Consider the following 14,610-nt stretch of genomic DNA (forward strand, 5'->3'; position numbering starts at 1 on the left):
TAGACCCCCATAATGAGCGCAGATTTCGATGCGGTCAATTTCCTTGAAGCCCTTTAAATGTAGTGGCTCACAATGTTGCTTTGGGCCAATTTCAATCACAAAAAAACGGTGATAAAGTTATTGCCAAAAATTCACTTCCCTTTGTCATACCACGTACGTGATGCCGTCTTTGTCATATCATGTACATGATACCGGCTTCCTGATATCATGTATGGGATACATAATACTGACTATGTGATTCCATGTACATGATGCCGTCTTTGTCATACCACGTACATGATACCGTCTTTGTCATACCATGTGCATGATACCGTCTTTGTCATACCACATACATGATGCTGTCTTTGTCATACCACGTACATGATACTGTCTTTGTCATACCATGTACATGATACTGTCTTTGTCATACCATGTACATGATTCCGTCTTTGTCATACCATGTACATGATTCCGTCTTTGTCATACCACATACATGATGCTGTCTTTGTCATATCATGTACATGATACTGGCTTTGTCATACCACATACATGATGCTGTCTTTGTCATACCACATACATGATGCTGTCTTTGTCATACCACGTACATGATGCTGTCTTTGTCATACCATGTACATGATGCCATCTTTGTCATACTGTGTACATGATACCGTCTTTGTCATACCACGTACATGATGCCGTCTTTGTCATACCAGGTACATGATGCCGTCTTTGTCATACCATGTACATGATTCCGTCTTTGTCATACCACATACATGATGCTGTCTTTGTCATATCATGTACATGATACTGGCTTTGTCATACCACATACATGATGCTGTCTTTGTCATACCACATACATGATGCTGTCTTTGTCATACCACGTACATGATGCTGTCTTTGTCATACCATGTACATGATGCCATCTTTGTCATACTGTGTACATGATACCGTCTTTGTCATACCATGTACATGATACCGTCTTTGTCATACCAGGTACACGATGCCGTCTTTGTCATACCATGTGCATGATACCGTCTTTGTCATACCACGTACATGATGCCGTCTTTGTCATACCATGTCCATGACACCGTCTTTGTCATACCATGTACATGATACCGTCTTTGTCATACCATGTACATGATGCCGGCTTCCTGAAACCACGTATTGGATACATAATACTGACTATGTGATTCCATGCACATGATGCCGTCTTTGTCATATCATGTACATGATGCCGTCTTTGTCATACCACGTACATGATGCCGTCTTTGTCATACCATGTACATGACGCCGTCTTTGTCATACCATGTACATGATACCGTCTTTGTCATACCATGTACATGATGCCGTCTTTGTCATACCATGTACATGATGCCGTCTTTGTCATACTACGTACATGATACCGTCTTTGTCATACCATGTACATGATACCGTCTTTGTCATACCATGTACATGATGCCGTCTTTGTCATACTACGTACATGATACCGTCTTTGTCATACCACGTACATGATGCCGTCTATGTCATATCATGTACATGATACCGTCTTTGTCATACCACGTACATGATACCGTCTTTGTCATACCACGTACATGATGCCGTCTTTGTCATACCACGTACATGATGCCGTCTTTGTCATATCATGTACATGATGCCGTCTTTGTCATACCACATACATGATGCTGTCTTTGTCATACCACGTACATGATACTGTCTTTGTCATACCACGTACATGATACCGTCTTTATCATACCACATACATGATACCGTCTTTGTCATATCATGTACATGATACCTGTTTCCTGATACCACATATGGGATACATAATACTGACAACCTGATTCCATGCACATGATGCCATCTTTGTCCTATGTACATGATACCGGCTTCCTGATACCACATATGGGATACATAATACTGACTATGTGATTCCATGTACATGATACCGTCTTTGTCATACCACGTACATGATACCCGCTTTGTCATATCATGTACATCATACCGTCTTTGTCATACCATGTTCATGATACTGTCTTTGTCATACCACGTACATGATACCAGCTTCCTGATAGCACGTATGGGATACATAATACTGACTATGTGATTCCATGTGCATGATACCGTCTTTGTCATACCACATACATGATACTGTTTGTCATACCACGTATATGATACCGTCTTTGTCATACCACGTACATGATACCGGTTTTGTCATATCATGTACATCATACCGTCTTTGTCATACCACGTACATGATACCGGCTTTGTCATATCATGTACATCATACCGGCTTTGTCATATCATGTACATCATACCATCTTTGTCATGCCATGTACATGATACCGGCTTTGTCATATCATGTACATCATACCGTCTTTGTCATACCATGTACATGATACCGTCTTTGTCATACCACGTACATGATACCGTCTTTGTCATACCACGTACATGATGCCGTCTTTGTCATACCATGTACATGACGCCGTCTTTGTCATACCATGTACATGATACCGTCTTTGTCATACCATGTACATGATGCCGTCTTTGTCATACCATGTACATTGTACATGATGCCGTCTTTGTCATACTACGTACATGATACCGTCTTTGTCATACCATGTACATGATGCCGTCTTTGTCATACTACGTACATGATACCGTCTTTGTCATACCATGTACATGATACCGTCTTTGTCATACCATGTACATGATGCCGTCTTTGTCATACTACGTACATGATACCGTCTTTGTCATACCACGTACATGATGCCGTCTTTGTCATACCACATACATGATGCTGTCTTTGTCATACCACGTACATGATACTGTCTTTGTCATACCACGTACATGATACCGTCTTTATCATACCACATACATGATACCGTCTTTGTCATATCATGTACATGATACCTGCTTCCTGATACCACATATGGGATACATAATACTGACAACCTGATTCCATGCACATGATGCCATCTTTGTCATATGTACATAATACCGGCTTCCTGATACCACATATGGGATACATAATACTGACTATGTGATTCCATGTACATGATACCGTCTTTGTCATACCACGTACATGATACCCGCTTTGTCATATCATGTACATCATACCGTCTTTGTCATACCATGTACATGATACTGTCTTTGTCATACCACGTACATGATACCAGCTTCCTGATAGCACGTATGGGATACATAATACTGACTATGTGATTCCATGTACATGATACCGTCTTTGTCATACCACATACATGATACTGTCTTTGTCATACCACGTATATGATACCGTCTTTGTCATACCACGTACATGATACCGTCTTTGTCATACCACGTACATGATACCGTCTTTGTCATACCACGTACATGATACCGTCTTTGTCATACCACGTACATGATACCGGCTTTGTCATATGTACATCATACCGTCTTTGTCATACCATGTACATGATACCGTATTTGTCATACCACGTACATGATACCGTCTTTGTCATACCATGTACATGATACCGGCTTCCTGATACCATGTGCGGGATACATAATACTGACTATGTGATTCCATGTACATGATACCGTCTTTGTCATACCATGTACATTATACCGACTACGTGATATCATGTACATCATACCGGCTACATGTTGTCATGTACGGGATACATGATACTGGATATGTGATATGATGTTCCTGATGCATGATAACAGCTACGTGCTGCCATGTACAAGATATATGCTGTAGATATCACGTACACGATACCAGGTATCTGGTACGTGATTCATGATAGCATGGATGCGTTATGTGAGTTGCGATACCCAATATCTGATACGGAATACTGGGTATATAAGACGTGTTATACCTACCGGGGTATTTCTTTGCAACATCTCAAGTATCCACGACCAAATCCATTCACTGGAAAGACTAAACTTAAGATTTTTTTTGTGGGAAGGGCAACAAAATGGGATGTGCTGAACATAAAGTTTTACTGATCAACACGTCATCCTGGGATTGCTGAATTTCATAATTTGTTCCACAAACCAGGTGGTCATCACAAACCAGGTGGTCATAAACACCACGTACCATATTCATTGCATGCTCAATGTGCGATCAAAGAAGCATGGTCAAACCCCATTTGCATGCACAATACCTGTTTAGAGGAGATGATGTGACGCAGGTATCACAAATTTCATGCTGGAGGATAGGTCGTTGTCGTTTTACTTTTGACTCTTTCTATCCCCACGGTAACTACAGCTTGGAATCCCCCCTCGGCATTTACGAGTGCTGCAATCGGGTGCCCCCTCGCTGCTGTGGGCACGGTCATTTTGATTGGCTGGCTGTGCAGACGATGGAGAAGAAAAGGGAGGAGTCAGGAAGAGGACACGCCCAATGACATAAGGTGGAGTGAAATACAGTATCCTATTTTTTCAGAAAGTGTTTTGTGAGACGGGCACTTTGACCTCGTTTGACCCCAGTTATTGAGTGAAGTTGTAAAGCCTCCTCAGTGAAATCGACTATATAGTGCCTGAAGGTGAGAACACTAGCAGTTTAAAAATATGGACTAAGCAGAGCAAGAGAAAGAGCAGAGCAAAAAGAAAATGAAAGACAGAATAAGAGAATCAAAAGGACACATGGCAGGACTCACCATGAATGAAGGACATAGGAATATAAGGTTCCTTCATAAATTAATCAGAGTTGAAGTAGATATGAGTTGAAGTTTATTATTTTCTAATACAGACGGGACTTTTAAAATAACATGATCCACCCAGAGTGCTCAGCTCGACTCACAAAGTTTATAAAATAAGCCAAGAATACTTGGAAACATGCCTGCAAATGCCTTGCGCATTGCACTCCAAAATGCCTTGGTAATCTCCTGATTTCATGATGCCATGCACACATTCAAGGCACCCAGTGCCAGAGGCAGCACAGCAACCCCAAAACATCACTGAACCTCCTCCATGTTTGACTGTAGGGAAGGTGTTCTTTTCTTTGAAGGTTTCATTTTGTTTTCTGTAAACATAGAGATGATGTGCCTGACCAAAAAGCTCTAATTTGGTCTCATCTGTCCACAGGATATTCTCCCAGAAGGACTTTGGCTTGTCCAGGTGTGTTTTGGAAAACTCCAGTCAGGCTTTCTTATGTCCCTCTCTCAGCAGTGAGATCTTCCTGGGTCTCCTTCCATAGAACCCCTTTCAATGAGTTGATAACAGATGGTGCGAGTTGAAACTGTCGTACCTTGTGTCTGAAGGTCAGCTTGAATCTGTTTGGCAGTTGATCGAGGTGCTTTCTCCACCATTCAAACAATCCTTCGGTGCACTCTTCAATCAAGTTTCCTCTTGCGGGGGTGCATTATTTGAAAAAGGTGCAAGGGTGCCAATATTTTTGGCCATGACTATATGTATATATATATATTTGGTTTGGTTGCGGGGCTGCAAGATAAGTGGTATTAGATTTTTTATTTTTTTTGTACATAGTCAAGGCTTGTGGAACAGCTTGAAAACAGAATGGAGCAGGACGCAACATAACAAAAGGAACAGCAGAAAGAGAAGGGGAAAATGCTAACAGCAGGGTGGAGGGAGAAAATAAATGGTAACAAACAAACTAGGGATACAGATAATGAAGAGGGGCAGGGGAGAACGCAAGTGGGGGTCAAGATTGATACATAAACAACATTTTGGGAGGTTTACCAGGTGTAGAAAAGATCATGGTTGTGGATGTGGAATTATCTGAGATGGTGGTGAACAGCTGTCTTAAAGACCTGAGGGAGGAATGAGATAGAAGAGAATGTGGAAGGTGGTTCCACATGTGGGAAGAAAGTGGTGTGGAAGCGAGCAGGTGAGTGGAACAAATGAGTGGAAGCGAGCAGTGATTCTGTATTTGGGAGTTTCACTATAAGGGGTTGATGGTGGAACGTGTGTGTTCTGCAGAAACCTGGGGGGACAAAGCACGGAGAGGGCAGAGGGTGCAAGAGCAGAGAGGAGGCGGTAGAAGACAGAGAGACCACCGACCTGTCTACGATGGGGGAAGTGTTAGGCCCATAGACTCAGCTTCATTGCAGGAGATTCCAATGATCTTAAAAGCCCTGGCTTCCACGGCATCAAGCTGAGCAAGATTTGAGGCAGGGGATCCAGCCCAGAAGGGAGAGAAGTACTCCATCAAGATGCAGATGAAAGCCTTGTACATATGGCTAGAAGTTCAAGCGTGCCAAGGAAGGACTTTGTACGATGGAAGATGCCCAGTCGGCGGCTGGTTTTAGAGGCCAACTTTGAAATGTGGTTTGTCCAAGAGAGGTTGCGGTTGATCGTGAGACCTAGGGGTTTGAGTGGCTGAACTTCCTCGAGGATTGTTAAGAAAGTAGACAGGAGAGTTTGCCAGACGATACTTTCAGAGAGGGAGAGGGACAGACAGAGAGAGGGGGGTGGGGGGAGGTAGAGAGAGAGAGAGAGTAAGGAACAGAGAGTGAGGGACAGAGTGAGACACAGAGATTTTGAGATTTTTCAGGATTGAAAGACATATTCCAAGTGTTTGACCAGTTTGTGATTTTCTTAAGGTCTGAAAAGAGGGAAGAGGCTTAAATTCAGTCACTCAAACTCCTGTGTCTCACTAATAACAAAGGAGGTCACTTTATCGATTGACAATAAATAATTTGAAGTTAGGTTGGTGGAAGGGATGTACAAGGGAACAAACGGAAGAGTTTTGGTTGGTCCTGGGATGCCGGAGGAGTTAAATGTGGACATTGGTTTGAGGCTGGGAAGCTCTCTCAGCCCACTCAAGTTTTCATGGTGATGGAGCTTGTAAGCAGGAGCATAAATGTGAAAGGTATTCTGGGGAGGATGTTGTATGTGAATGATCTTGCTGTCGTGGAGGAGAGTAAGTGGGAGATGCAGGAAGTATTGGGGGAGTACAAGGAGGCATTCTGGAAGCATGGACTGAAGGGGGAGATGGAGAACACTGAGGTGATGTGGGTTGGTTCGATCAGCAGAGAAAATGTTAGAGGCGAAGTAGATCAGACAGGGAAATAGGTTTGAGTATCTGGGGGGAGGGGAGGAGGAACAATGACCAGGGATGTCAGCTGGTAAGTCTGATGCAGAGGTGTGGAGGAGGATTCAGGTGGAGGAGGGTTGAGGAATCGAAAATATGAAGGAAATTGAAAGAGAAGGTTCTGATGTTGTGTGTAACACTGGCCTACCTTTATATTCTGGAGATGGTGACACTGACCGAGGGACAACAACAGAGGCTGCAGGTCTGCGAGGATTGCAGGAGTGAAGAGGGTGGATTGAAGGAGGATGGATGAACTGAGGGAGGAGATTGGTGTACAGAAGAGCTTATCCGGGAGATTGGTAAAAAGTCCGCTGAAGTGTGATGATCACGTGGTATTGATGGGGTAAGAGAGAATGGCAAAGAGAGCGGATAGGTTGAGGGAGCAAGGTAGGAGGAAAAGAGCTACATTGTGGTTTTGATGGGAGGATTGTGTGAAGAGGGATATAAATAAGGTGAGGGTGGATGGAGAGTGTTGGCTGAGGCTGAGGAAGTGGAGGGGTATTGCAGTCAAGGCAGGGCAGAATATTGGTACCCATTGGACTTCACCCCTTATAAAGGGGTAGAGAAAGAGAAAAAGTACCTGTTCAATTACTTTGCACTTTTTTCTACAATCCTCATTGGCATGTCTGCATCACATAATATTCATAACATATACTGCATCTGGTGCTGCTTTAATCTTGCCTTTTCTTTCCTTTCTTATGCAGGATGGATGTCCCACCACCCAGAGCTCCACCGGTTATTCGCTCTATTCCTCATGCACCTCGTCGACCTTCCTCCCTATCCTCGCTTCCAAAACTCGTAAATGGACTTCCACCCCCTCCACCATCAACGAGCTCTCGCCGGAGAGCTCAAACTCCACTTCCTGGTCCTCCGGAGCATCCTGGTTTAAGGCGAGAATCTGGAAACGGTCAGGACAGCACTGTCAGACCTGAAGCTGGACCAGGCCTTGAGTCTAAACTCAGCCAAGAACCGTGGCGAGATCACGGATTGGGAGTCGGCAGAGGAACTGGGCTAGGTTGGGATTGGGACATCAACCAGGAGTCAAAGCTTGAGCGAGATCCTGGTTTGTTCAAAGACCTTGGCCTGGGTCATGTATTTGGATTGCTCGGTGGTGGCGGAGGGCAGCCGACACATTGTGAAATGGGGCAATGGCCAGCTCCCCGGAACTGGGCAGGTGGCTGTGCCAATCCCGTGTTCACTACGCTAGAGCATAGCTTTGATAATTCGGGCTCGAACACTTTTGGACTCACTTTTCCAAACTCTGCCTCTCCTGGCAAAAGTGCACCAGGATTGCCATCCACAACCAGTGTCACTGTGTCCGACCTTGGCCCTGCTAGATTAGCAATGTCTAGCCTCACCTCAAACAATCTAGCGACAGCAGGCCTTAGCTCTGCAAGACTAGCATCAACAGGTATTAATTCGGCTAATCTAGCAGCTTTTAACTTTGCAACTCTTGGTCCTGCAGCTCTAACCAGAGTGTCTCCAGCTGGTTCAAGTCTTGCCAGCTCCAGTCTTCGTCTTGGATCGAAGGCAACTCCAGATATAACCCCACCTACTACCTCGATTCCTGCGCTTGCCTCTGTCACCACTTGCTCTCAGCACTCAATGCTCAGCACTCAGGGTCCGTCCACTACTGCACAGTATGTGGTTGCTGGTAACCAACACCCTGCCCTTCATTTTGAAAGTCGTGGGACTGAGACAGAAAAAGGAATTGAAAAACTCTCAAGTCTCCAGTACTGTGCTGCTTTGGGAAACAGCATGGCTGGTACCGGGCCTGCGGCCCCTCATCTGGCAGCTCCTGGCGGGATATACGCTGGAATTCCAAGGCCTTGTTCTACAGGAGAGAAACTTACTGGCAACAGAGATGCCTCGGTGGGGTGGAGGAGGGTAGGTTGTGACAACATTCCCTGCCGATCTTCTCCATTTTTGTTTTCATTTTGGTTGCCATCATTTGACCAATCATTCAAATATCTGAATGAGCTTTTTAAATAGTAAAATGATTTTTTTTTTCATTAAAATTAATGTTTTCAAAATTATATTAATCAAATTCATTCGAGGAGGTATTCAGGTATTACATTTTATTGGGCTGCAGCCTCAACAACCTGATCTTCATTTCTTCATCCAAAGAGCAGGACCAATTTGAGCAGAGGGTTGGTGAGAATATGACAAGAGGGGTGGAGGGGAGAGAGAGGGTGGGGAGGTCGTTGGGAGGGTCGGGTTTGCTGGTAGGGTACAGTGGGTGGAAGTAGGTTGGGTGGGGAGAGGTGGGAGTGGTGGTGGAAGTTTGAGGGGTCAGGGTTGGTATATGGGGTGGTGTTGAGTAGGTGGATAAGTGTTTCAGGGTGGGTCTTTAGGGGTAGGGTGGAGGTAGGTATGGGTTGGAGTGAGTGGACAATAGGTGCGGTCCATCGGGGTGGAGGTGGGGTGATGGTGCCGCGCCGGTGGTTGGCTGTGTAAGGATCGGATTGCCAATCTGTATGATAAATGCTCATCAATTTGGTCCTCGACACTGTAATACTCTCCTCCAGTAGGGCTGTCCAGCGTCCATTCAGAGAGGGGCTTCACTCGTTCAAGGGTGAGCTTCAAAAATAAATCTCCACCATTTTGTTTGCTCTGAAGGCCACAGAAGCCTCTTTTGTTAGGCTTGTGCTTTCTGACTCTTTCACGGCTTTATCTCAACTCCTAATTCAACATCTGATTTCATTTTAGCTCACCTGGAACATAGTTCCGGAGAGGTTATGGGATGGCGCGTTGTTTTTTTTACGGCGTAGCCCATAGGGCAAAGCCGTCGAGAACAGTTTTTGTATGTATGTATGCATGTATGTATGTATGTATGTATGTCCCCTCAAACGTACAACAATCAGAGCTGAGAAACTGGTCACATGACAGGGGCGATGTGATGTCATTTCGGCGGTAGGACAGCTGACTCCTCACACCGCCATTGTGATTTCTATGCAGATCAGGCCGGACATATCGTTGAACCTGTCATATATCGCAATCTGCATTCTCTACCTTTACGTTTTTCATTCAGTGTGAAACACAAACAAACACGTGAAACACCTGAAGTAAAACACGTGAAAATAAGGATAGTTTATAACACTCGATTCTTGTCATGGCTATAGTTGTTGTTTGTGGGTTGATATTTTTTTGTTGTTGTTGTTGTTGTTGTTGTTGTTGTTGTTGTTGTTGGATACAAGATCGAGGCTCGTGAAAGAGCTAACATTAATCACAAAAAGACAAACCGAAACACAAAAAACAAGGGGAGCGGCAGACAAGATGGGGAGAGAGGGGGAAGGACACAAACACAACATTTGAGAGCAGGGACATCGGGAGGACTTGGGGGGAGGTGGGAGAGGAATAAAACATATGAACACTGCAAGGACTCTGGGGTGAATTACCGGGGGTAGAAAAGATCAAGGTTTTCGATGGGGGAAGATAAGAGATGGTGGTGAACAGCTGTTTTAAAGACCTGGAGGGAGGAGTGGGATTGAAGGGAGTGGGGGAGTTTGTTCCAGAGGCGGGAGAAAAGGGGAATGAAAGAGTGAAGGTGAGCAGAGAGCCTAGACTTTGGCAGTTTAACCATAAGAGGGTTGCAGGCAGATCTTGTGCGACCTGAAGGAATATTGGGGGGACAGAGCACAGAGAGAGCTGGGGGAGCAAGGCCGGAGAGGAGTCGGTAGAAGACAGAAAGACCACCAACCTGCCTGCGGTGAGTGAGTGAAAGGCCCTCGGAGTTGACTACATCGCAGGAGATTCCAATGATTCTGAAAGCCTTGGCCTCAACAGCGTGAAGCCGAGCAAGGTGTGAGGCAGGAGCACCAGCCCAGAGGGGGGAACAGTATTCCATTGAGCTGCGGATGAAAGCCTTGTATGTGGTGAGGAGCTCAGGTGTGCCAAGGAAGGACTTCGCACGACGGAGGATGCCCAGTCGGCGACTGGCTTTGGAGGCCAGCTTGGAAATGTGGTTTTCCCAAGAAAGATCATGGCAGATAGTGAGACCCAAAAGCTTGAGCGACAGAACTTCTTGGAGAGGATTGTTGAGAAAGTAGATGGGAGGGTTGTCCAGTCGGTCCTTTCGGAGAGACATTGTAAGAGTGTGAGATTTGTCAGGATTGAAAGACATGTTCCACTTGTTTGACCAGTCTGTGATTTTGTCCAGGTCTGCAGAGAGTGAGGAGGCTGCAGACTGCCGATCTGAGGGATGAGGAATGGAGCGGCAGATAGTGGAGTCATCAGCAAAGAGATAGAGAGGATTTTCCAGAGAGTCGGAGAGGTCATTGATGAAGACCACAAATAGCACAGGGCCCAGAACACTACCTTGGGAAACTCCAGCCAGAACAGGAAGGGAAGATGAGAGAAATCCATTCAGGGCCACACGTTGCCTACGACCAGAGAGGAAATCCGCAAGCCATGAGTGGAGATTTCCCTGAATACCATAGGAGGTGCGTTTGGTGAGCAGAGCTGGGTGCCAGACCGTATCAAAGGCACGTGATATGTCAAGTGAGACAGCTCTGATTTCCTGTTTGGCATTGAGGACCTCCATCCATTGTTGAGACAGCAGAAGCAACATGTCCAGAGTAGAATGACCTGGTCTGAATCCAAATTGATGATCAGAGATCAAGCCATTGGAGAAGAGGAAGAATTTGATATCTGAAGCAATGATGGATTCCATGACTTTGCTGATAATTGGGAGCAGGCTGATTGGTCTGTAGTTGCAAGGATCTGTTTTTGCACATTTTTTGTGTAAAGCGGTAATGTTTGCTGATTTCCAAGATGCTGGCAGATGACCTTGAGCAAAAGAGAGGGTGAAAAGAACAGAGAGAGGGTGAGATAGAGTGGCAGAGCAGGATTTTAGGACCCGAGGGCTGATGCCATCTGGTCCAGTTGCAGAATCAGAGTTGAGGTTTGATAAAAACTTCTCCACCTTGTCAGGAGAGAAGGACACAGAGTCCAGGAGCAGTTGGGTTCGACTGGGAAAGGTGGGAACAGAGAGAGATGGGTTTGGGACACAAGATTTTGAGGCAAACACAGAGTTGAGGCATTCGGCTTTGTCACGTGCGGTGTCAACTGTGTAGCCATTTGAGGTAAAGGAGGGGATGGAGGGGGAACAAACACCAGAAACGGATTTGACCAGACGCCACCAGGATTTGGAGGAAGGAGACAGGTTTGAGAGTTCAATCTTGAGTGTGGAGAGATAGTGCTTCCTGGCACTCCTGAGGGTAGAAACACACTTGTTTCGAGCTTGGTGGAAGGAACTGAGATTGCCTTCAGTTGGATTTGCCTTCCAAGACGCAAAGGCAAGTTGTTTCAGGGCAACTGCCTCACCACAAGATTCAGTGTACCATGGACGGGAGCAAGGGTAAGACAACTGAAGACGAGATGGGATAAATCTGTGCATGAGAGAGAGCAGTTTGCTTTGGAAGAATTCCCAGGAAGAATTGATGTCAGAGGCATTAGAGATGGGAGACCAGTCCAGTTGATTGATGGCTGCTTGCAGACCGTGCCAGTCGGCCTGAGTGAAATGCCAGATTCGTCGGCGCTGACGAGGCTCTCTGAGAATGGCCAGTGAGATGTCCACTTTAACAAGCACATGATCAGAAGAACCGATTGGAGCAGAAGAAGAGCAGCAGACATTTGCAGGGAAGTTAGTCATAACCAAGTCCAGAAGAGAAGATACTCCATTGACTGAGATCCGGGTCGGGAAATTGACAGATTGTGTCAGTCCCAATGAGTCGCAGAAGTCCTTTGCTGAGGTGCCATGGCTGGTGAGAGATGAACCCACACCCAGCCAGCTGGCATGATGACAGTTGAAGTCGCCACATATGAGGAAGAGAGAGTTTGGATGAGTTGATAGAAGTTGGTCCATGTTGTCCGACAGAGAAATGTAAATGGAGTCATCACTGTTTGGAGGACGGTACAGAACACATATGAACAAAAGGTGGGAGCGGAGAGGAAGCCGTAGCCAGAGGTACTCCTGTGGGTGGGGTGGAGAGAGGGCAGTGCAGGGAGAGTGAGGAAGAGAGTTTTTGATAAAGATAGCCACCCCACCACCAGGACGAGGATCAGGTCTACCGTACCGGAGGAGGGAGTAACCAGGAAGAGATATTAAGGAATCAGAGACATCTTGAAGGAGGAAAGTTTCTGTTAAGCAGATCAAGTCTGGATTTTCAGAAGCAACCTGAATGGAGAGATCAATCAGGTTTGAGCGAAGGCCCCGGATGTTTGAGGTCCATACCGTTAGTGAGGAGAGAGGGGGAGCATCGGGTGCAGGACAGGGGAGGGGAGGGGTAGGGTCAGATGAAGGGTGAGAGGGGGATGTAGGAAGAGCAGTTGATAGTGTGTCAGAGATTACAGAAGAGTTACAAGAAAGGGAAGGATGAGGAGGACGAAAGGGTTGATGGTGATGGAATGAGGCACAGTGAGAGTTTGTTTGAGGGGGGGCAGAGGAAAGTAGAAGGTTGGGGGAGGTGGAGGTATGACATAGGAGGGAGAGGAAGTGGGGAGGAGGCAGCTTTGAGAAGGAGGTGGGAGGGATGGTTGGGGGGGAGATTTGAAGGGGAGATTTGAAGGGGTGGGGCAAGGGGGGAGTTTAGAAAGTGGATGATTCATGAAAGATGAACATATATAACAAATTGGGTTTGTTGTGATTTTCAAGTTAGCGATTCGTTTAAGAACGATGGAGGAGGGATGGAATGAATGAGAATTTAGAGCACGGAGTGATTTGGAATCATAAGAGATTGAATATTTTTTTGAAATGGAATGAGTTGAAGAGGAAATTGAAAGGAGCCTTTTAAATAAGAAGAAAAACAGCGTGTTGTAATAAAACACTGAAGGGGATAGTTGAAACATATTTAAACAGAACTGTGAAGAACAATCTTATATTCACAAAAATACCAATGGGGAGAGGAAGCCTAGAGCGACGACCACGAGTCACTTGAACAGGGCAAAAGGTGGAAGGCAAGGGGAAAATGGGGGCGGGGCGAGACAGCGCACGTGGGCAGAGGCAAAAGCACACGAGGAGAAAGGGAAATAAAAGTTTTTTTTGTTTGTTTTTTTGTTTGTTTTGGGGGGGCGGTGTGGGGGTTACAACGTTAGACAAATAGATGTTTGGTGAAGCTTGGTGGAGAAGGGGAAATCAAAAAAGCTAGCAAAACAGTGAAGGAAGGAACAACCTTCGACGGGGGAAGCCTGAGGCTGCAAGGCCTTGCTCGCGACGCGGCAAACAAACGATTAATTTATGAAAGATAAACACCGAGAAACTTCCAAGGGGGACACTATAAGTTCACACACCGAACGATAAATACAGTTTCGACAAAATACAATTGTGAACAGACTTAACTTTGAAAAACGTGGAGACCGTGTGGACCGTCGAAAACCCCTGCCACCGTCTCCAAGATCTCGCGAGATCCCACCAATCTGCATAGTTTAAAATATTTTTCTATTGCTTCGCAAAATTTCAAGATTGTATATATAATTTTGTATGCTGTTCCTTGTCCTTCGAAAGGGTTTCTACTGTCGTAGAATAATAAATGTTTCCATTCAAACGGCTGTGTGAATAAACCATACATTAGCGATTCTTCCTCTTCTTCAAACTC

At 45.4% G+C, this 14,610-nt stretch overlaps 1 protein-coding gene across 1 annotated transcript in view; it reads left to right on the forward strand.

Moving 5' to 3' along the window:
- Positions 1-14,610, forward strand: part of LOC137439857 (uncharacterized) — a 59,629-nt gene that overhangs the window by 24,546 nt on the left and 20,473 nt on the right. The window contains exons 6-7 of the mRNA XM_068136020.2: positions 4,229-4,373; positions 7,720-8,902. Coding sequence (XP_067992121.1) covers positions 4,229-4,373; positions 7,720-8,902 — 1,328 coding nt within the window. The remainder of the gene's footprint in view (positions 1-4,228; positions 4,374-7,719; positions 8,903-14,610) is intronic.

This window comes from Myxine glutinosa, unplaced genomic scaffold, assembly GCF_964187855.1.
Source record: "Myxine glutinosa unplaced genomic scaffold, kmMyxGlut1.1 SCAFFOLD_1193, whole genome shotgun sequence".
Lineage (NCBI taxonomy): Eukaryota > Metazoa > Chordata > Myxini > Myxiniformes > Myxinidae > Myxine > Myxine glutinosa.